The 23,114-nt window shown below is 41.7% G+C and overlaps 1 protein-coding gene across 2 annotated transcripts in view; it reads left to right on the top strand.

The window, feature by feature from the left end:
- LOC130854431 (interferon-induced protein with tetratricopeptide repeats 1-like) overlaps positions 1 to 22,633 on the top strand; it is a 41,484-nt gene extending 18,851 nt beyond the window's left edge. Inside the window, exons 1-2 of one of the 2 annotated variants that reach the window (XM_057737231.1) lie at positions 15,498 to 15,659; positions 20,926 to 22,633. In XM_057737231.1, the coding sequence (XP_057593214.1) occupies positions 15,655 to 15,659; positions 20,926 to 22,363 (1,443 nt within the window). In that variant the 5' untranslated portion in view covers positions 15,498 to 15,654 and the 3' untranslated portion in view covers positions 22,364 to 22,633. Of the gene's footprint in view, positions 1 to 15,497; positions 15,660 to 20,925 lie in introns of those variants that run through there. The other variant, XM_057737232.1, reaches the window with a different exon arrangement.
- Positions 22,634 to 23,114: the final 481 nt, after the last annotated feature.

Here is a 23,114-nt window from a genome sequence, read left to right as displayed (position 1 = left end):
GGGGGGTTATATCATAGAGCCTACATAAAGCCAGAATCCATGCAGAGGATGACTAGAGAAACCAACACCTCACAGACTTAGATGATGGGGATACACATGCTTCTTCTGGTTTTAACTCTGGGTGGAGCAGAAAAAAGTCTTTCTTCCCTAGGTGGAGGATGTTGACTACATGCTGAAAATAAGCACTAGACCCCAGACTGATGGGAACCAGAAAGCTGATGACTGAGATTCCTGAAACATCACCCTGTTACCTCACCACCAACACCAAGAGCAGTGAGATAGCGGGGAGAGGGGTCAAAAGTCCCATCTTGGACTTCCCTGGTGGTGCAGTGGCTAAGACTCTGTGCTTCCAATGCAGAGGGCTGGGGTTCGATCCCTGGTCAGGGAACTAGATCCAAGATGCATGCTGCAAATAAGAGTTCACATGCCACAACTAAAGAGCCTGCCTGCCGCAACTAAGACCCAGCACAACTAAATAAATAAATAAATAAATTTTTTTTTTTTTAAAAGATTCTCATCTGTCAGGAGTGGAAGGAGGGGTCACAGTCCCTGTGATGTGTCCTCCTCCAACTTTCAGCTTTCAACAGGGATCACAAGTCAGGAATGCAATTAGCCTGTGTATCACAAGGGGTTCATGATACACAGGCTGACACATATGCCACCCCAGCATATGCAAGCTTGGCATAAGGGTTGTTTTGAGCTGAAGGCAATTGAGAAAAAGCAGACATAGAATGAGTTCTCTGCCCTCCTCCATCTGCTTGAAAGCAGCACATAAATTCCACTTGTGAAGGTGTCTCTCCCCCAACTTCCTGTACCAGGAAGGAGATAACAATCTTATTACCAGAGATGAGTGACACCAGAAAGAGTCTACATTAAAAAACCTTACAAACTAGCCCTTATCTCCCATTAGTGTTCCCCATATATTTATCTTCCCACAGTTTGCCACCTCTAGAGGCTCAAAGTCCCTTCCCTTTGTCTCATCACTTCACAACAAATTTATTCTTTTTTTAAGATGCCACATCAGCCCAAGTTCTAACCATCCCTTTGAGTTACTTACCTCTGGGTAACCCATGAGTATTGTGAATGAAAAATGTTGCCTACCATATCAGTAAACAAAGTATGTCATAGCCATCAAATTACAGCTGCCTCGGACAGTAAGCCCTGAAGGAACTCAGGATGCAAACAGGATGCTGTCATCAAGCCACTGTAGCCACCACCCTCAGTGTACCCTGAGGAGACGCAGGATGGAAAACACAACATACTAGCCCTAGATAGCTAAGATGCATATCAAAGGAATGATTTCAATGAGCCCAGACTTTTCCATCTTCTCATACACAGAAAAGTGCTAAATTCATTAACTTGAGATGTCTGGTTTTAATTAACAGTAATCTTTTCTACATCAGGGAACTCTACTCAATGCTTTGTAATGGCCTATATGGGAAAAGAAAAAAAGAGTAGATATACGTATATGTGTGTGTGTGTGTATAATTCATTTTGCTGTACACCTGAAACTAACACATCATTGTAAATCAACTATACTCCAATAAAAATGAAAGAATAAAATTAAAAACAATAAATAGTATTTGAACTTTTAAGTTAAAAAAAACCAAAACAGTAATCTTTTGATGTTCCGACTACCTGGTCTTTGTTGCAAAAACTTCTATGTACCCTGGCTCCTCCCTTACCTCTTCAGAGCAGCCCCTTAGGGCTATCTGAGAGGCTTTCTTCCAGGCTTGAAGTCCTCAGAATGTCTGCCAAATAAAACATAATACTCAACTTGTAGGCTGTGCATTTTTTTCAGTTGACAGTTTGCATGATGCACATGTTAATGAACTTCTGTTTGTCTTTCTCTTGTTAATCTGTTTTTTTTTTTCAGTCTAACATGTAAGGCCCTAGCCAATGAACCTAAGATGGGTAGAAGAAAAAGATTTTTTTCTTCCTCTACAATAAAATATATAGAGCCAATCTGTAGCTGAGTTTTGGATGGTCCAGAGAAAAACCCTTTCCTATGGGCATTTGTATGTGAAAGTCCAGCCAGCATCCATGGTATTTTTATAATTTAGAACCCCATATTGGTGGGTCCTAATTGTGCAAAGGTCCCTATGCCTGACTTTCTTGAGCCTATGCCTGTTGCCGAGTCCAAACTGGCTCTGCTTGCTGCATGACAGGCCAATAAATTGGAGACAAGGTGTTAAGGCAAGGAATATGACTCCAGTTAGAAAGCCAGCAGACCGAGAAGATGGCAGACTAGTGTTTCAAAATAACCTCCTTATGGGGTCTGAATGCCAGTTTCTTTTATAGAATCAGAGAGGGAAGTAAAGTAAAAAAGCAGAACAGAGAGGGAGAGGCAGGGAGGAAGAAAAGTAAAAAGGGCCATCAGTCTTGCAAAACATCTCCTGGAATGGCCAGCCTCAGGAAGGGAATGTGTCAATTTCTTCTTTCTTGCAGCCATTCACAGGTGGGTAGGGTTCCCTGAGGCAGGCCATTATATAGGATTATAATAACAAAAGCAACGAAAAGCAACGGCTAAAGTCAAAGAAACAGATCCAACATGGAGTCAAAACTGGCTCTTCCTTGTTACATGCCCACTTTCAGTTCAAGCTAAGGTTGAACCAGCCAAACAGCAGACAGACAGCCCCAGGGTTCAGTTTAGAGTCAGGTCCAGGCAATTAGGATCCATGAATTACAGGTTCCAAAAGAATTAGCTGCTTTTCTTCTGGCAGCAGCAAAACTGACACAGTGCAGGGCCAGACACAGGTCCAAGTAACCAAGGCTTTCCTAAACCCTCTAGTCTTGTCAATTTTAATTGACCCTCACAAAAATATGCACTTCGCACTGGAAAATCATGAGTCTCTCAGTGTCAGACATCTGAATTCACAAGGGCTCAATAGCAACTAAAAACTGCTTTTTCAAACTCCAAAAGTGTGTCTCCGAGTGGAGAACATCCCTCTTTTTATGCTGTCTCCCTTTTTCCAAAGGCTTCAAAAGGTAACATTATCACAAAAAATCATTAGTTCTGGAAACTTGTTCTGTTTCCAGTACTCAAAATATTGGAATTCCTGCCCCTTAACAAGTGGCAAAAAGCAAGAAACTTGTATCGCACCGTTGCAGGAAAGAGTGTAGGCAGCAACAGGATGGTAACATCCCAGGTCTCAGCCTTGTCCCTAGGATGGCCACCAAGTGTGGGTTCTTGGCTTCACACGGGAAAGAATTCAAGAGCAAGCCACAGTAAAGAGAAAGAAGGCTTATTCAGGAAGAAACAACTCCATAGATAGGCACCAGGGTAAGAGGTTGTCAGTTTTTATAGGGGTGGGTAATTTCATAGGCTAATCAGTGGAAGGAGTATTCTAGCTATTTGGGGGAAGGGGTAGGGATTTCCAGGAATTGGGCCACTGCCCTTTTTTTGACCCTTGTGATCGGCCTTGGAACCATCATGGTGTTACCAAGTCCAAGCTCCCACTTTGCTCACCGCATGACAGGCCAATGAATTGGAGACGAGGTGTTGAGACAAGGAATACGACTTTATTCAGAAAGCTGGTAGACTGAGAAGATGGCAGACTAGTGTCTCCAAAAAAACATCTTATTGGGGTTTGCATGCCAGTTTTTTTTTTTTTTTATACAGAGAGGGAGAGGCAGGGAAGTAAAGTAAAAAAGGTTATCAGTCTTGTAAAACATCTCCTGGAATGACTAGCCTCAGGAAAGGGATGTGTTAATTTCACAGGTGGGTAGGGTTCCCTGAGGCAGGCCATTGTGTATGATTAACACAATGAAAAGCAAAGGTTAAAGTCAAAGAAATAGATCCAACATGGTGTCTAATTTAGCTCTTCCCTGTTACATAAAGAGTTTTTCTTGTGTCTGCTTCTTTTCAACTGATTTCAGCTCCAAATAAGCTTTATGCCAGAGTGGCATATTTTGGGGTGGGATACTCTGAACCTCTTCAACAGCAAAAGGATACAAAGCAAAATCAGCAAGAGAAAGGCACATGGAGAAAACTCCAAAGAAAACCAAGTACAAGTTCTCAAGAATCTTGTCCCAGTGGAGTCACACAGGATGTATTTAATTCCTCCAGCATCAAATTATGACAACACATGTAAAGTCTTTTCTACCAGAAAAGCTCACTGGAGACTAAGCACCCAAGGTTTTTCATGGGGGTTGGTCACATAGGCACCCTCTACCTAGCAAGTACCCAAATTCCAGACTCTGAGGAGGACAGCAGGAGGTCAGCATAAACCCAAATGTTTGTACAATTTAGGCACACTGAAGCTGTAGTGAGAGTTTATTTCACTGAAGAAAATAGTGAGAGTTTCCAGAAGCCAGCCAAGGGCTAAGCTTTCACAGGCTTCTCTAAAGACAGTCTCAAGCCTGTTAACTCTTTTCTGCACAGAGGTGTATCTCCAAGGAGAATCTACTTGATTTGAAGTGATTAGATCTTAATTTCAAATTCCCCAGGGAAGAGACACTCAGATGGTCATCAATGGTCAGAGCACAAAATCTCATTTATTACAAAGACTTACTCAGAGCTTACTAGAAATCCACCTGAATTTGTAGAGAGGCAGCTGGACAGACAACCACCAATCTAAGAAGCCATCACTAAAGTGAGCCTAGTTCCCAGCTCAGGCCCCAATATGAATGAGTCTCTCTCCTTCTCATTACGTACATTATAACTTTTGTGATAGAATGGGATTTGGGAATTTGGGAAACTCTCCTGTCATATTTCTCAAAAAAGTCAAGGTATTCAGTATCTGCAGATTATATACACACTGTTTGAATGCAGAGAGAGTGTTACAGGCAGGGGGACCCCTTCCAGGGCCCAAGTGTAGGCTCTTGTCTAACACCCAGAAATGAATTGTCCAAGGAGAAACACACATGCTGACAAAGCAAGAGACTTTATTGGGAAGGGGCACTGGGCGGAGAGCAGCAGGGTAAGGGAACCCAGGAGGACTGCTCTGACACATGGCTCACGGTCTCAGGTTTCATAGTGATGGGATTAGTTTCTGGGTTGTCTCTGGCCAATCATTCTGACTCAGGGTCCTTCCTGGTGGCCCACACACCGCTCAGCCAAGATGGATCCCAGCAAGACGGATTCTGGGAGGTTGGAAGGACATATGGAGTGGCGTCTCCTCTCTCCTGCTGACATTTCCTGAACTCTTCTGGTTGGTGATAGCTTGTTAATTCCACGTTCCTTACCAGGACCTCCTGGTGTAAGGTAACTCATGTAAGTGTAACCGAGCAGGACCTTTGGGGCCTTCCTAGGACAGGCCTTCCCCCATATCCTCTGCTTTAGCTCCCCTCTGAAGTACATAGATAATAGTATTTGATGGACATTTCCTGAGTTGTTCTGTAGATGTGAAACCCCCCCCCCCACATGGAAGATGTTAACAACTTGATAACCTGAGCACACAGCCCCAGGCCTCCTGGAGCCTAAGGACTGATAATGTGAACCCCTGTGACACCACCCTGTTCCCTCACCATCAGCCATCCGAGAACTGTGCACAAGCTGATCGCATACGACACCTCCCCCCCCCAAAAAAAAACCCTGGCTTTTAAAAGCAATTATATTCTAATAAAGAGCTTTTAAATGGGGGGGGGAGGGGAGGGGGAGTACTTTGCCAAAACCCTTCAGAGAGCTCAGGGCTTTTTAGGGCATGAGCCACCTCGTCTCCTTGCATGGCCTTGCAATAAACCTTTCTCTGCTCCAAACTCCAATGTTTCAGTTTGTTTGGCCTCACTGTGCGTTGGACATACAAACTTGCACGAACACAAGTGGCTACTATTTTACCTGGCCAGGGCGGGACAAGTGGCTACTATCTTGCCTGGCCAGGGCGGGCGGTTTCAGTGTTTCCCCTAATAAAAGCACATTTGATTAAAAATGAAAATGTTGATTTGATAAAAATGGCATTTTTTTTTTGTTCAAAACATAGAATAGGTGCTTTATGTTTACAGTTTCTGAAGAGGTTTAGAGTTGTATGTGTGATTTTTAACATAAGAGTAAAAGACAAGGTTCATGCGTCTGGTGGGACTTACGCCAGCAGGTTAAGGGGCTAAGGCTGAGCCAGTGTTCTCAAGCAGAGAGGAGAATCAGTGTCTAATCAGGTCCATTAGACAAGGGAGACTTTTCTGATGAATGAGGACAATTTAGCTCTTCTTGACTAGGAAACACTAGAAAATAAGAAAAAAAAGTGCATGAAGGCAGGTTCACATTTTAAAGACTGCACTCTTCTGTGCTTCAGGAAGAGGGTGGCGGTATCACCCGTTCTCTTGATGGGGGAAAAAGCCAAGCAAAATGAAGTTACCAAAGCAATGTCTCTCAGAGTCGGGGCCACAGACACAGTTCCACATTTCAGGTTATATTTTCATGAAATTGTAAACTCTAAAGGATCATGAGATTTTCCCTAGTAACCTATTTCTTTTGTTACAGTGATAAGAAACTGAGGCCCAGAGGGTTGAGAGCAAGTGGCTCACCACACAGCCTATCTGCACAGGGCACCTGCCTCTGGGCCCAGTCCTCGCTCCACAGTGCTGCATATTCTAAGGTTCTAAGTTCTAGTGCTGCTCCCATAGGCCACCATGACCCCATGGAGAGGCAGCATGAATAAGATGCCACTCACAACTTCCCTCTCCCAAAGATTTTTTTTTTTTGATATCAGAACAAAGACTTCCCTCAAAATTTTTTTCCTTCAAACTGGCATCTCCTTGCCACATTTGTTTCCATTTCTGGTTTTGTTATAGGTTTTGTTTTCCCTCAGACCAACTAAATGTGACACCAACTCTAATTCTCACCAACTCACAATTCTCAGATTCTTGGAATACCAACTGGTTTTCCAAAATTCAATTCTGTTCTGACACGAACTACCTGGTGTTACCATCAGTCGCCACAGGTCTAAGGGCGCGGTCCCACAAGAGTACCCTCTCTTTAGTTACCACTTACAAGTACTAGGTCCCTAGGTTTCTCGCACTTGTCTGACTTAGCTACAAATTCAGGAGTTCCCACGAACCCTTCGTCAGTTTTGATAATTCACTAGAACAACTCAAAGAACCGAGGAAAGTGCTTTACTTATTATTGCCAGTTTGTTATAAAGGATGCAGCGCAGGAATAGCCAAATGGAAGAGACGCACAGGACGTGTCAGGGGAGGGGGGAATGGAGATTCCATGCCCGTCTCCTGGTACATCACCCTCCCAGCACCTTGACATGTTCCCCAATCTGAAAGTTCTCAGAACCCCATTATTTAGAGGTTTTCATGAAGGTTTACACTAGGTAGGCGTGATTGATTATATGGTATCACTTATATGTGGAATCTAAAAAAACAGTAGAAATGAACTTATTAAAAAAACAGAAACAGACTCACAAACATAGAAAACAAACTTATGGTTACCAAAGCAACAGTGGGGAGGGATAAATTGGGAGTATGGGATTAACAGATGCACACTACCATATGTAAAATAGATACACAACAATTTACTGCGCAGCACAGGGAACTATATTCAGTATCTTGTAACAAACTATAATAGAAAAGAATTTTTAAAAAAGAATATATACGCACATAGATATATGTATAACCAAATCACTTTGTTGTACACCTGAAACTAACACAATATTATAAATCAACTATACTTCAATTAAAAAAAAAAGGAATGTGCACAGAGGGACATATCTTAACTGTCCTATTACAGAGCTTGCTTAGAAAGAGCAGCAGTGCTCTTAAGAGAATGAATGAAAAAGCTATCTTAACCCCAAAGGAGATGTCATTTGTGTAGCACTTTCTAATGCAGTGACAACATCCCCGGGAGTACTTATAGACTGTTCACCAGAGTACAGAGCAGAGGCCTAGGTCAGAAGGGAGACTGGCATCAGGCTAGTCTTAGGTCCTTTCAGGCTATGTTAATTACATCCAAATGGGAAGCAGCAGCAGCAGCTATTTTCAAAGATGCCTATTTTTCTATTACTGATTCAAAGCCTTGGGATTACTTTGTCACTGTGAAATTGTGATGACTATGAAATTTGCTTTTCACTAAATCAACTGTTCTCAGTGTGGTCCCCTGGCCAGGAGCATCAGCATCACCAGGGAACCTGTTTGAACTGCAGATTCTCAGGCCTTACCCTAGACCGCTGACTCAAACTCTGAGGTGGGGCCCATCAATCTGTATTGCAGGTCTTCCAGGTGATCATGAGAAACCACTCTACTAGCTGTTAGAAAATAAGAAATCTTATCAGAGTTGTGATGTCATAGATATATGTTCCTTTCTTTCTTGGTTTGGTTAGAACTGGAAAACTGTGGAAAATATTTTCTGCTCAAAAGTGTTCCCATCTACTGGAGTCCTCCCATCTGACACTGCAGTCAGTGGGAGAGGCAGGGCCTACAGTAACAGGAGCCCGGGCATCAGGATTCCTTTTCCAGTGCACATCTATACCTGTCTCATGAAGAGACTGCAAGGGAGGGATTGCAATGGAATTCAGCACAAGCATCTCCAGGTCTCTCTTTTTAATATAATGGATTGCTGGTCATGAAATGGTGTTAGTGATGTCTGCATCTGCAGGGCTGACAGAAAGCAAGCCCTCCCTCTCCCCCAGCCCCTAGCAAGGCTCCCCAAGAGACTTCACAGTGGGCCATAGTTATGTCTGTAGACCCTCCTGACCTAAGGCAGACTAAAGGGGCTCTGGACCATCCTCGAATGAATATAACCCACATTAAAATACCCCTGATCCCAGTGGGGCAGGGATGGAGAAGCAGATTCAGCTCCTCCTTACACTCATGCTCACTGATCAAAATAGCTTAAGGGAAAAGGATCCAAGGAAATGCCTGACAACTAACATGTATCTGCCACGTAGACAGGGGGTTAGGTCACCACACACATGTACACACATAACTTCATAAAAATACTCATACGACTGTTAGTACACTGCATGTGCTCACTAGGTAGCAGAAGGACTTTGGGTTCTCAGCACTGCTATTTCAGAGAGTGAGGATAACTCTCTGAAGACATTCTATTCCATAGTCTTCCCAGAGCCCGAGCCGAGAACAAGGTGAAAGATGACATGTTGATGAACCACTAAGTATAAGAAACAAGAATTCTCCTCTGGCAGGGCAGCCCTGTAAGGTTGTTAGTTGTACACTTGAAGTTCTGCAGTGCCACTGCGGGCTGAAATCCAGTACACCTTCCATCCGTGGATGCATGGCACCCTGGCCCTGATCATGCAGAGGAAAGAAGGCCTCTTTCTACTTCTCACAAGTGCTCTGGCTGGGCACAGGTACAGAGATTGCGGTACATGTTTTTAAAACCTGGAATGGCTTATCCCCCAATATTCTTGCAGCTCCCTAAGGTCGCGTCACTTTGTGTGGTTGATCTTCCTTGGGAATGACTGTCCTCATCATACCAGGAACTGCACTGGGCAGAGGGGGGGCATTTGGGCCAAAACCTCTTCCTGATTCCATCTCCTGTGGGGGTAGTAACTGTTTCCAGTGAGCATTCTTAGGAACAATATTGATTTTACTCATGCCTGGTCTCATCCCTCCCCCACAACACACACACAGGTTTCACTGGGTCGTATTTCTGGGCCACAGTTGGGTGGTGACAAGGAAGGTCACAGAACTCCTTACCTCAGCAGTCAACCACACAGTCATGCTCTGAAGCATGAACAGATTCAGGTCAGACTAATTCTTCACATAGACACAGCTGACTTCATGCAACATTCATCAACCTCCTACCTCTGATCCCATAGAGTAAGTCCATCATTGTGAGGTGGTTCCACCCATTGTTCAGTCTCTCTAGGAACCAGCTGAATAAGTTCATATAGGCATAGGAGGTAGAACGCTCTACCACATTCTCCATCCCAGCTTAAGCATTCAAAACACCCATCATTTGGAACCATATTTGGCTCTCATATTTCTCTCAGAACCCTTCCTGGGAAGTGAGAAAACCAAAATGTGTTTGTGTGTTGGGGATATGGAAAAGATGAGTAAGGAATCTATCCTTTTGTGAACCCTCTCTCCACATTTCTTCTGACGGCATCAGTGGTGTACTACAATGTTGAGAGGGGGAGAAGGAAAGAAGGGTTTTGCAGTGTTGAGGGTGATGCTGAAATTATTTTAACATTAGCAGAATTAATTCCTTTCTAGCTGCCTTTTCAACTTCACATAGCCAACCTGTTGGCACCATGAAGTAATTAGCATTTCCTCAGGGTTTTTATACCCACGTGCTCTTTGTCCTAATGACATGACCATAGAATCCTGGGAGGCAACAGATAAGGAAGGCAGGGACATTGGGGGCTAATATTTGACTATTCAAAGTGCTGGCTTCATTTAAATTAGACTGAACACTCCTAAAACACGAATACAGTGATGAATCAAATGGGAATCTCATGGAACATAGCCTGGGTCGACTGAGATACCACTTTACAGGGAGCTGCTAATTGAAGACACTTAAATATCTGATTTAGAAAACAGAGTCTGGATGAGATTGAGATTTGAGATGAGGTCTGGATGAGATTCTGAGATTTGCTGGTTAGTAAGCCAAGCCTATAACCTCAAAAAAATTTCAAACTTTTAAATATACATTTATCCAGCTACTGGCAATCATGAGAGACCTATGTGTTCCAAACATACAGCTAGACATTTATTCACACCTAAGAAAAGTTAAAATGTACTGCGGAAGGACAAAGTAAGGGAAAAACCTGTTTAGGATGTGCAAGCTAAAAATGATACAAATACCTTAATGCAGCCTTTAAGTGTTTACTTTCTGGTATGTGATATAATCTCCTTTCTCTCCCTAAAATATTTTCTCCAAAAATATTCAGTAAAGTTAACAACTTGATAAGCTAACAAAGTATCCGCATGTATTTTACTGGTGAAATTTTTAAAAGATTCTATGTTTTTTGTATATTCTATGTTTGAGTGAAAGCAGAAAAACAGAGGCAACTTATATAGCAGTAGGAGGCCTGAGGCAAGGAAGCCAAGGGACTATAAACCCTACCAAGAATTTTTTCAAATACTGGGGAAGGGGGTGGTTCTGTAAGCCACAGAATGAAAAGGTTGGCGTATGCTACCTTGATTCCTGGGAGCTGGAACTGACCAATGGCAGAGGCTAAGGGAGTCTGAGTGGGTCATTCAGATGACACCTGGGGAACACACAAGTAACACCCATTTCAACTTTGTTGATACTAAGCTAAGAACAGATTTATTAGATTTAACCAGAAGAAAACTGCTAGAGCAGGAATATTGTCTTTTCCTTGCAAACAAGATCTGACTAAAGTTACAACAATATGCATGCTGAAATGTTTTTTCGATTAATTGTACTGATTACCTTCTTACACAACAACAAAAACATAAGATAAATTGATGGGTGGATAGCGAAATTGATGGCTGAATAGATATGTAATAAAGCAAATATAGTAAAATGTTAACTGTATAATCTAGGTGGTGAGTATATTAATGTTTGTTGGAAAATTCTCTGAACTCTATGTGTAACAATATTCCTAATAAAATGCTAGGATAAAAAAGTAAGAAAAGAAGCATTCAAAAAGTAAATCAAAATGAGGCAAATGAACCAAAATATATATGGGATAAAGGATAAAACCACCGAGAAGAAGTATTCCAAGTGACTTTTTTAAAACACTATAATTAAGACTCTACATCTTTAGAAGGATATATCTTAAGGACAAAAGAACAGCAAAAAAAAATCTTAAACTCTACTCAGCAATTATTTTGAAGGTGTTCTGATTTTGTTATTCTGAGACTGTTATTAGTGTATTGTGGAACAGATCACATGTATGCTGGTATCACTTAGAAAAGAGATACTCGGTTCAGGAGAAAAAAATACACAGATGTAGGATCAGTTAGGTTAAGTAAAAATCTTATAAACGAACTTGTAAGATGAAATCATAATATATTTCATCTTTAAAATACACACACAGTACCAATGTCATTTTCCTGATTTTGGTATTGTACTACAGTTACACAAGATGTTGCTATTGGCAGGGCAGGGGTTGGCTGCACAAGTCTCTTGCTACACTCTTGCTTCACTTCCTGTGAATCTATATTGTTCCGAAATAACCCTGAAATGTAAAGGAGGAAATGATAAAAACTCAGTTAGTACTTGACTGTGTCGCAATAAGCCAAACTGCGGGTCAAGGTGGGCTCAGCAGACCCTTGAAAACCCATGAGAAAATGTGAAAGTCATTCACAACAAAGGACTTCTCGTGTCTCTGAGTTCTTCTCCATAGATGTGATCAGAAGTATTTAGAAATAATCTCAAAAGACAGGAAAATACATTTCTTTTTGTTGGTTTATAACATTATATAAGTTTTATGTGTACAATATTATATTTCAACTTCTGTACACACTACAGTGTACTCACCACCAAATGTTTAGTTTCCATCTGTCACCACAGAGTTGCCCCCTTTACCCATTTTGCGCTCCCCCCATACCCCTTCCCCTCTGGTAGTGGTCAAAACACTCAGAATTCCATTCTTTTTCCATGCCATCCTGTGGATCAGGAAGAGACTGAGGAGTTCATTGCCTACTGTGCAGGTAGGGAAACAAGGCACAGAGTAATGAAGAGACTGAATCTGGGCCTCACAGAAAGCGAAGTAGGTCCAGGGATTGAGTCCCAGACCACTCAGAGAATTTCTGTCATATAAAAGACACCAGGGGTCATCAAGGTCCTGGTTCTAGCCCAGGATGCACATCAAAATCACCTGAGCATTTCTTTTTAACACCGAGACAGGGGGCCCATTCCTAGGGATGTATTCGAGTGGTCTGGGATGCGGCCTGATTAGCATTATTCTTAAAGCCTCCATAGATGAGTGTGCAGTGAGGGTAAAGATTCGGTAATCTATGCCAAGTCACTTATGTATCAGTTGAGGAAACTGAGGCTCACAGAGGTGACGTAGCTCATCACAGTTGGCCAGTCACTCAGGGAGCTAACTAGTCCTAGACTCCCGGGAATGAACTTAGAGCATAGTGCTGAAATTTCATTTTCTATAAGTTCTTGTTTTCTTTTTGTAACTGTAAGCGCATGTGTGGGCATGCGTGCACGCGCACACACACACCCCACACACACTTTTTTGGCTGTTTCCCGCTCTACTGCTCTGTCTTACATTGCTCATAGGTCTGTTTATTCCACAGAGACCCTGGGCAAGATTCTGAACACCTAATCAGCCAAGCCAGAATCCCATAGAACCAGGACCGCTGCCAAATTCGTGGCAATGACAAGATAAATGTTTTGTCCGCTTCTCTACATTCTATCTAGCACATTGCAAAATTACAAACCCAACTGCTTTTCTCCACAAGAATTCCAAAGACACCTTGCTCCCCTAAAAGAGAGCTTTTCTAATCATTTATTTTGGCGTTTGCTTCTAGCCTGAACATTTATCAGAATACATGGATAAACCTATATTATTTATTCAGAAATTTTTATTTGTGTAGAACTTTCTAACTAGTTCAGGATGCCTCAGTGGAAGCTTATAGCATTGGTGAGGGCTGACATGGGAGATGAGCTGGGCAGGAGCGGTTGAGCAGAAACGTTTTAGATCTGGCAGTGTCTTTGATGAAGTGTTTCTAAGAGGAAAACATTCTTGCAACTGCTCCTCTTCTCTTTCTTATTTTAAAGGAAAAAGTATAGGTAGATTTTTTTTTTTTAAGAAAGCACTATTTAAACTTGATGACTGAAAATACTGCTGCTGCTGCTACTACTGCTACTGCTACTACCACCAATAGTCACCTTTTATTTGCACGCTTCTATGTGCCAGGTAGTTGCTAAGTATTTAAACTCAAGTTCCATGAACTACGGTTGAGTTGGAATTTGACTCAGATGTCGGTTCTGGAGCAACAGAGGGCTCTCTCTGCCAGACCACAGCATCTTGCTTTCACCTCCTGCCCAAGCAATCAGAGATTGGGAGGCTTTCTTCGTGTCTGGAATATTTCCTTCATTCCTGAACTAGGTGGATTGTTTATTTCTGTCAATCTAAAACCAAAAGTAATAACCAGAATCCTGGCCACTTAATTAGGAGTAGGTTTTTTTATTTCATAGCCTTATATATGGGAGACTAAAAATGAGGCTACCTCCCTCAATTCTCCCTTTTCCGTGCAGTCATCCAGAACCCAGCCACCAACCTTCACGATAGGCTACAATCGGCTGAAGCTCTCCTTTAGGGTAAGAGGCAGATCTGGTTCCAAACCCTTGCCGGTACCTGGATTTTTGCAGCACTAGGAACACCCCTCAATATGGTCCCAGGCCCACAGTCATTGGTAATCTGGGTTCATACAACTCTGTACTCATCCTGAAATCCCATAAGACACTCTTTGCCCCTTGACTCTTCATGGTGAAGCTATGGACAGAAGGCACCATCAGAACTTTCCTTCTCGTATCTCAAATTCTCTATTTCTCTCATCTCAACCACTTGATAGTCTTCTCTGTGAATAAGCTTCCTCTGTTTTTATTATTGTCAGGTGCCACGGAAAAACCTAGCTAACAATGGTAGCCAAATATATATGTGTCAAGCTCAGCAGATTCAGCTTTCCAGGGAAGCAAGTCTAATTGTCTCCTCTCAATAAGAGGCCTTCCAGTGATTAAATTAACTGTGATTGGGGAGAAGTTTGCTTTGCAAAAATCTGCTGGAATGACCACTTTCCTAAACATATCAGGAGAATAGGGCAATTTCCAATGCAAATTAGGGAAAACAAGAACTTGGCAGACACCAGTAACAGGAGCCTAATCTGTACCCTGGACCTTAGTCTCAGCACATTCTTCTCAACCTCTTCCCACAAGCACCACAACTACAGAGGATTACATGGGCCAGGTTAGGTAGGCCAAACCTGATGCCACAGGAACCAAGAAGAAAATGCTCTTGCACAGGTATGATAATCACGTCTGGTGAATAAGAATACTTTAGATGACTGCAACAGAGAGCATTAAAAATAAGAAAATATTTTCATTAAGGCCCAACATGTGTTGTTTGAAGTCTCACTTATGTTTTCTTTGTTCCTATGAATAAACAAGAGGTTATAGGACTCTTTTTATCACTGATCATTCTCCTCAAACAAGGGTATACAAAGGCACAAAATAATTACTAAGACACAACCTCTCAGAGAATAGGAACAAATTTGAATTAAGGCTCCAGTTTAGTGATCTGCAAAATGTTATACCATAAAAAGAACAATTTCTGTTTCCAGATGAGCAAACAAAGGCACAGATTGGGGGCATAACCTTGGCAAGTTCACAGAGTCAATTTTCACAGGTCTCCCTGGCTATAGGTCCGGTGGACTTCACATTACTGGTATCTCTTGGTTCCTGGGTTTCTACAAGGCCTTATAGAGTCTGAGAGAGGAATCAGCACATCAAAAAAACTGCTTTCCACCAGTCTTTTCTCAATCTGTTTTCAAAACAGAACCAAAGGAAGCAATAACTGTTTAAGTTTCGTTTTCCACGACTCTGCCTACTTTAATTTCACTTTCTAGTTTCAGTTTTTATCTTGGTTTCCAACTTATCTTTGCAGCAACACACCCTTAGCTTACATCATTAGCTGCTGTTCATCTTCCTTATATAGCCCTGTCCTGGGGCTTAAGTTTATCTGAAAATCCACAAGACTGGACAGATCTCAGAGGAGCCCAACCAGCTAAACAAAACAGTGCAGAACTGCTGCCTAATTCACAGCAACCATGAGGTAAGGATTTCTCTGCTTCTCTGCCTTTCTGTGTATCACACTATCTCAACAGACTTGGTTTCAGTGATGTAATTCCCTTATTCTTCTGTTTGATCATCTGCTTTGGACTGAGTGTGTGTGTGTATGTGCATGCACGTAAACTGTTTTATTAGTTCAGGCATTTTTATTTTTGTTAGTATCTCCCTGAGGAAGATGTTAAAGCCCAAAGAAGGGGAGGGAAATGGGAAGGGAAGAAAGGAGAAAATGATCCCAATCTCTGAAACAATTTTCCAAACCAGCCTTACTTCTATCTGACCGAGGGAGGAATGGACAGTTTGTCTGGAGAGAGACATTGCTTTCTGGCTCCTCAACAGCAGGAAAAAGTAGGACCCACACAACTGTGTGAGCCACAGTCATGGGGTCTCTCAGATGTTTTAAGGGAAATATTGTGGGGGGAGAGTAGGAGAAATTCACTACTTAGAGAATAAGACCCTTCTCTCTTGGCTTCTGGTCTATCTGCACTGCTGGGTTCCTATGATGGGCCTTCTCAACCTGACTGGATTTAAGATTAGCAGATTACCTGTCCTCTGGGGAAGCCAGGTGGTCTGCAGATGCTGGACAGCCTCCTGTCCACAGGGCTTGGCTGGAGTTCTGTGCTTGGGAACTCCCACATCTTCCTTCCTTAGGTGAAGGGCCTAATGTGAACATATCTATATTACCCAAACTGAATCTTGATTCAAATAACCCTTGATATCAGCAGATCAAAAAAACTTTAATTAGTATTGACCTGCAAATTCTCCCTCAATGCTCCAGTGGGCAAAATTTTGAAGGGGCAACAGTTTCAGAAAATGCATAGTTATGGGCCTACTATCAACCCTTCTCCCCTCCTTTGGTCCACAGACAGGTAAGAGTGGATTATCACTGATAATTAAGAAAACAATAATAATAATAACAACATAAAAGTAGATATCACTTTGTGAATGCTTATCAAGTGCCAGCCTGGCTTCCAAAGTATTATGTAAATTACTACATTTAAAAAGAAACCAATGAAGTAGGTACTTCTACTACACTTATATTGCAACAATGAATTTTAAATTAAACACATATATACAATGGAATATTACTCAGCCATAAAAAAGAATGAAATTGAACTATATGTCATGAAGTGGATAGACCTAGAGTCTGTCATAAAGAGTGAAGTAAGCCAGAAAGAGAAGAACAAATACTGTATGCTAACACATATATATGGAATCTGAAGAAATGGTGCTGATGAAACCAGTGACAGGCAAGAGTGGAGATACAGAAGTAGAGAATGGACTTGAGGACACGGGGCTGGGGTGAGGGGCAAAGGGGAAGTTGGGACGAGGTGAGAGAGTAGCATAGACATATTTACACTACCAGCTGTAAAATAGATAGCTAGTGGGAAGTTGCTGTATAGCAAAAGGAGATAAACTTCATGGGAGATGCCTTGGAGGGCCAGGACGGGGAGGGTGGAAGGGAGTCACGGGAGGGAGGGGATATGGGGATATGTGTGTAGATGCAGCTGATTCACTTTGGTGTACCTCAGAGACGGGTACAAGAGTGTAAAGCAAATATATTCCAATAAAGAGTTAAAAAAAAAAAAAGAAATGTTAAGGCTACACAGATAAGTGATAGAGCTGAGACATGAACCAGAGTCTCTACTCAATGATACCTTATTTAACCTTTAAGCCAATGTTTCTTAAAGGGTACCAGTGGAGGTTCATGAGCTCATTTCAGATGGCATAGTAATTAGCTTTTATGTTTTAACGCTTTTGTGTTTATTTCAACATGTACTAGAAATACACACACACACACACACACTATAAATTTGTAGAATTCCTATTTAGGTTAGTAATATGATTTTTTATTATGATAAAATACACATAAGATAAAATTTACCTTTTTAACTATTTTTAAGTATACAATTTTGGGGTATTTAGTACAACCACAGTGTTTTGCAACCATCACCACTATCTACTTCAAGAATATTTTCGTCACTCTGAGCGGTCATTCCCCACTCATCCTTCACCCTAGGCCCTGGCAACCATTAATCTGCTTTCTGTCTCTATGGATTTGCCTATCATTGATATTTCATATAAATGGAAGCATACAACACATGGCCTTTTGTGACTGGCTTATTTCACTTATAATGTCTTCAGAGTTCACCCATGTTGAAGCATGTGTCAGAATGTTCTTCCATTTTAAGGCTGAATAATACATCACTGTCTGTACAGATCACATTTTGTTAATCCATTCATCCACTGATGGACAGCTGGGTTGCTTCCACCTTGTGGCTACTGTGAATAATGCTGCTATGAATATAAGTACACAAATATCTACTCAAGTCTCTGCTTTTATTTATTTGGGGTATATACCCAGAAGTGAAATTGCTGAATTATATGGTAATTCTATGTTTAATATTTTGAGGAATCACCACCATTTTCCACAGCAGCTGCCCTATTTTACATTCTCACTAGAAATGCACAAGGGTTCTAATTTCTCCACATCCTCAACAACACTTGTTATTTTCTGTGTTTTTGATAATAGCCATGCTAATGGGTGTGAAGAGAGATATTATGGTTTTGATTTGCATTTCACTAATGATTGGTGATGCTAAACATCTTTTCATGTGCTTACTGGCCATTTGTATATTTTCTTTAGGAAAATACCTATTCATGTCCTCTGCCCACTTTTTTAATCAGTTGTTTGTTTTTTTGCTGTTGAGTTGCAGGAGTTGCTTACATAGTCTAGATATTAATCCCTTATCAGGTATATTATTTGCAAATATTTTCTCCCATTCTGTAGGTTGTCTTTTCATTCCATTAACAGTGCCCTTTGAGGCACAGAAGTTTTTAATTTTGGGGGGGTGGGGCTGCGTTGGGTCTTCATTGCTATGTGTGGGTTTTCTCTAGTTGTGGTGAACAGGAGCTACTCCTCATTGCAGTGTGCAGGTTTCTCACTGCGGTTGCTTCTCTTGTTGCAGGACATGGGCTGTAGGCACGTGGGCTTCAGTAGTTGCAGCACGTGGGCTCAACAGTTGTGGCTCATGGGCTCCAGAGCACAGACTTAGTAGCTGTGACACATGGGCTTAGTTGCTCCGAGGCAAGTGGGATCTTCCCAGACCAGGGATAGAGCCCAGGTCCTCTGCATTGGCAGGCTGATTCTTAACCACTGCACCACGAGGGAAGTCCAAGTTTTTAATTTTAATGAAATTCAACTTATTTATTTTTACTTTTGTTACCTGTGCTCTTGGTGTCATATCCAAGAAATTGTTGCCAAATCCAATGTCATGAAGTTTTTTTCCGTTTTCTTTCAAGGTTTTTATAGTTTTAGGTCTTACACTTACATCTTTGATACATTTTGATTTCATTTTTTGTATACAGTATAAGGTAGGGGTCCAACTTCACTCCTTTGCATATGGATATTCCTCTTTTCTGCATATATCCCAGACGGAGTGCTGGAGAAGCGAGCAAACTAGAAATGCCAGCAGGCATAGACAGAAAAATCCCATGAAAAGCCTGCTATCTCTAGCCAAAGGATCAAGAAGGGGACAGCCCAGCAAGACAAAATATTTATAAACAACCATTCTGCTCCAGCCAAATACTACAGGGAAAAAAAATCAAACAAAACTAAAGCCCCATTCCAAACTTTGCCAGCAAAGGCTGAGTGGGCAGCCTAGACTTCTACCCTCACCAGACTATAGCTAGGCATCCCAACTCTCCTCCCTAACCCCCAAGGATGATGCCAGAGAGGGGCAAGTGGAATGCAAAGACTTTCATCCCCACTAGGGTGGTAACAAGGGTTCCTCTCTCTGCAGTGGGGGAGTGAAGACCACAAAGGGAGTGTAGACATCAGCCCCCACCTGGTGGTAATGAGGTGCCCTTCCACTCACCACTGAGGTGGTATCAGAGAGGCCTAGTGGGGTTCAGGATTTTCACCACCATCCAGAGGTAATAAGGCCATTCTTCCCCACTTACCTCCCTTTCCAGCATCAGTAAAGGCCACATGGAAAAGAGCAACAAGGCACACCCACCCCTTCAAGCCAGTGTGGTATCAGCAGAGGCCTGGGGGATTCTGAACTCCCACCCCCATCCAGCAGTAATAAGGAGCCCAGGCTCCCCACAAAGTGTTTATAAAAGGCAAGTGAGTAAACAGGATTCCACCTTGATCTGGCAGTGTGGAACGAGGTGTCCTTTCCCTTTCCGTAGAACAACAGTATTAGAGGAGGCCTGCTAAAACAGATCAGAAAGAAAAAAATAAAACTGTCCCTATTTATATACGCCATGATGGTCAACATAGAAAATCCCAAGGTATCTATAAAACAATGCCTAGAACTAACAAGCGGGTTCATCAAGGTTGCAGAATACAAGATTTACATATAAAAGTCAGCTGTATTTCTATATACTAGCAATAAACATGTGGAAATTAAGTTAAAAATATAATTTTAAATTGCTCAAAAACAAACACATAAGTGTACTTAAGTATAAATCTAACATAACCTGTACAGGACTTGAATGCCTAAAACTATAAAATGCTAATGAAAGAAATGAAAGAATATCTAAATAAACAGATATAGCATTTTCATGGATTAGAAGACTCAACATAGTAAAAATGTCAATTCTCCCCTAATTGATATAAAATTCTTATCAAAACTCCAGCAAGATTTTTTATAGATATAGAAAATATTAATCTAAAATTTATATGGAAAGGCAAAGGAACTAGAATAACAATTATGAAAAAGAACAGAGAGGAATCACCCTATCCAATTTTAAGACTAATTAGGGCTTCCCTGGTGGCGCAGTAGTTAGAATCCGCCTTGCCAATGCAGGGGACACGGGTTCAAGCCCTGGTCTGGGAAGATCCCACATGCCGTGGAGCAACTAAGCCCATGTGCCGCAACTATAGAGCCCACAAGCCATAACTACTGAGCCCACTCACCACAACTACTGAAGCCCGCAAGCCTAGAGCCCATGCTCCACAGCAAGAGAAGCTACTGCAAAAAGAAGCCTGTGCACTGAAATGAAGAGTAGCCCCTGCTCTGCGCAACTAAAGAAAGCTGGCACGTGCAGCAATGAAGACCCAATGCAGCCAATAAAAAAAAAAAAAAGAAAGAAAGAAAGCCACATGGATCTTATAAATATAGGAACCTGAAGGAAGATCAAAGCAGGAGTGCCCTTTTCAGGCTAAGCTCTAAATATGGGTGTTTTATCTGGCTTATTTCTATTGGCTGCCTGTCACTTAACAAAATCTGCCTTTGTTTTTACAGTAATGATGCTGATGAGGATCATATCAGGGATAAGCTGGAACAGTTGAGATGTCACTTTACATGGGAGTTGGTCATTAAAGACACTGAAATACCTGATTTAGAAAACAGGGTCTTGGAGGACATTAAGTTCCTAGACATCAAATACAAAGCAGGAATATACAACTTACTGGCCTATGTGAAACACTTGAAAGGCCAGAATGAGGAAGCTCTGAAGAGTTTGAAAGAAGCTGAGGACTTAGCCCAGCAAGAACATGCCAACCAATCAGATGTGAGAAGTCTGGTTACCTGGGGCAACTATGCCTGGCTGCATTACCATATGGGCCAACAGGCAGAAGCCCAGATTTACCTGAATGAAGTGAAGAACACTTGCAGGAAGCTTGGAAATTCCTCCAGCTACAGAATAGAGTGTCCTCAGATAGACTGTGAGGAAGGATGGGCCTTGCTGAAATGTGGAGGAAAGAATTATGAACGGGCCAAGGTCTGCTTTGAAAAGGCTCTGGAAGTGTACCCTGAAGACCCTGAATTCAGCACTGGGTATGCAATCGCCGTCTATCGCCTGGAGGGCTTTAGCAAAGCAACACAGAGTTCTGAGGCATTTTGTCTGAACACCCTGAAAAAGGCTGTCAGGCTAAATCCAGAAGATGCATATATTAAGGCCCTCCTTGCCCTGAAGCTTCAAGATTTAGAACAAGAAGCTAAAGGAGAAAAGTACCTTCAAGAAGCACTGAGCAACGGGTCCTCAAAGACCTACGTCTTTCGATATGCTGCCAAGTTTTACCGAAGAAAAGGCTCTCTGGATGAAGCTCTTCGGTTCTTAAAATTGGCCTTGAAGGCAACACCCTTCTCTGCCTTCCTGCATCACCAGATGGGGCTTTGCTACAAGTCACAAATGATCCAAATGAAGATAGCTACAAACTGGCAGCCTAAAGGACAGGATAAAGAAAACATCAACAGAATATTACAATTAGTCATACATTGCTTTGAATTTGCTGTGCAACAAAAGCCCACATTTGAGTTTGCTTATATAGACCTGGCAGAAATGTACACAGAAGCAGGTGACCACAGAAAAGCTGAAGATGCTTATCACAAACTCTTATGCATGGAATCAGTAGACAAAGATATTCTGCAACAGGCCCATTTCCACTACGGCCGATTTCTGGAATTCCAAAAAAAATCTGAAGTTGATGCAATTAGCCATTATTTAAAAGCAATAAAAATTGAAAGTGAATCAATAGGAAGGGATAAAAGTATCAGTTCTTTGGAGAAACTGGTTTCAAAGAAACTTCGGAGAAATGAATCAGATATAGAAAGCCTGAGCATCCTTGGGTTCATCTACAAATTAAAAGGAGAAATAAATGAAGCCCTGGAGTATTACGAGCGGGCCCTGAGGCTGGCTCCTGACTTGGAGAACTCTGTGCCTGTGACCCCTAGGCAGTGAAATATGGACCACTCTCTCATATCATTTGATTTTAGGTCAACGTACACTAATCATCTATTCTGCTTGCTGCTTTCAGAAACATATTATGCAATTCATTGCAATGATGTAATCTTTGAACAACTACTCAAACCTGATAAAACATTAGTTGTATTCAGAAAACAGTGAAACAGAAAATGCATGTCTCTGCGTGTGAGAGAGAGAGGAAGAGAGAGAAGAACCATTTCTCTATGAATGCTATACAGTAGAAAATAAAGTTTGTTGAGTAGATTTATAGCAAATAAAATGCTGGACTTACATAAAATAAAATGTTCAATTCGTTCATTTTATCAACAAATAGTTTTCAGTACTAGATACTAAAAATACTATGGTGATCTAGGGGAGGGAAAATTCTTTTTCCTCTACCCATCTTAGGTTCATTGGCTAGGGCCTTAAATTAAAGTGACAAAAGACAGATTAACAAGAGAAAAACGAACAAGTTTATTAACACATGTCTTGGGCATACACATGGGAGTACCCAGTGATGAGTAACTCAAAGCGGTGGTTAGAATGTGGGCTTATATAGCATCCTAACAAACAAACAATACATTTTTAGAGAAGTGATAAGGCAAAAGCAAAGAACTTGAGTTTCTAAGTGGCAAACTGTAGGAAGGCAAATATATGGGGGAAACTAATGGAAGATAAGAGTTTGCTTATACAGTCTGTTATGTACATTTTTCTGTTTGTGTCTCTGGACTGATTAGGGACTAGGGCT

This window comes from Hippopotamus amphibius, chromosome 5, assembly GCF_030028045.1.
Source record: "Hippopotamus amphibius kiboko isolate mHipAmp2 chromosome 5, mHipAmp2.hap2, whole genome shotgun sequence".
Taxonomy (NCBI): domain Eukaryota; kingdom Metazoa; phylum Chordata; class Mammalia; order Artiodactyla; family Hippopotamidae; genus Hippopotamus; species Hippopotamus amphibius.
Note: the sequence above shows the minus strand (reverse complement) of the source record. Positions and strands in the feature narration are given on the sequence as shown.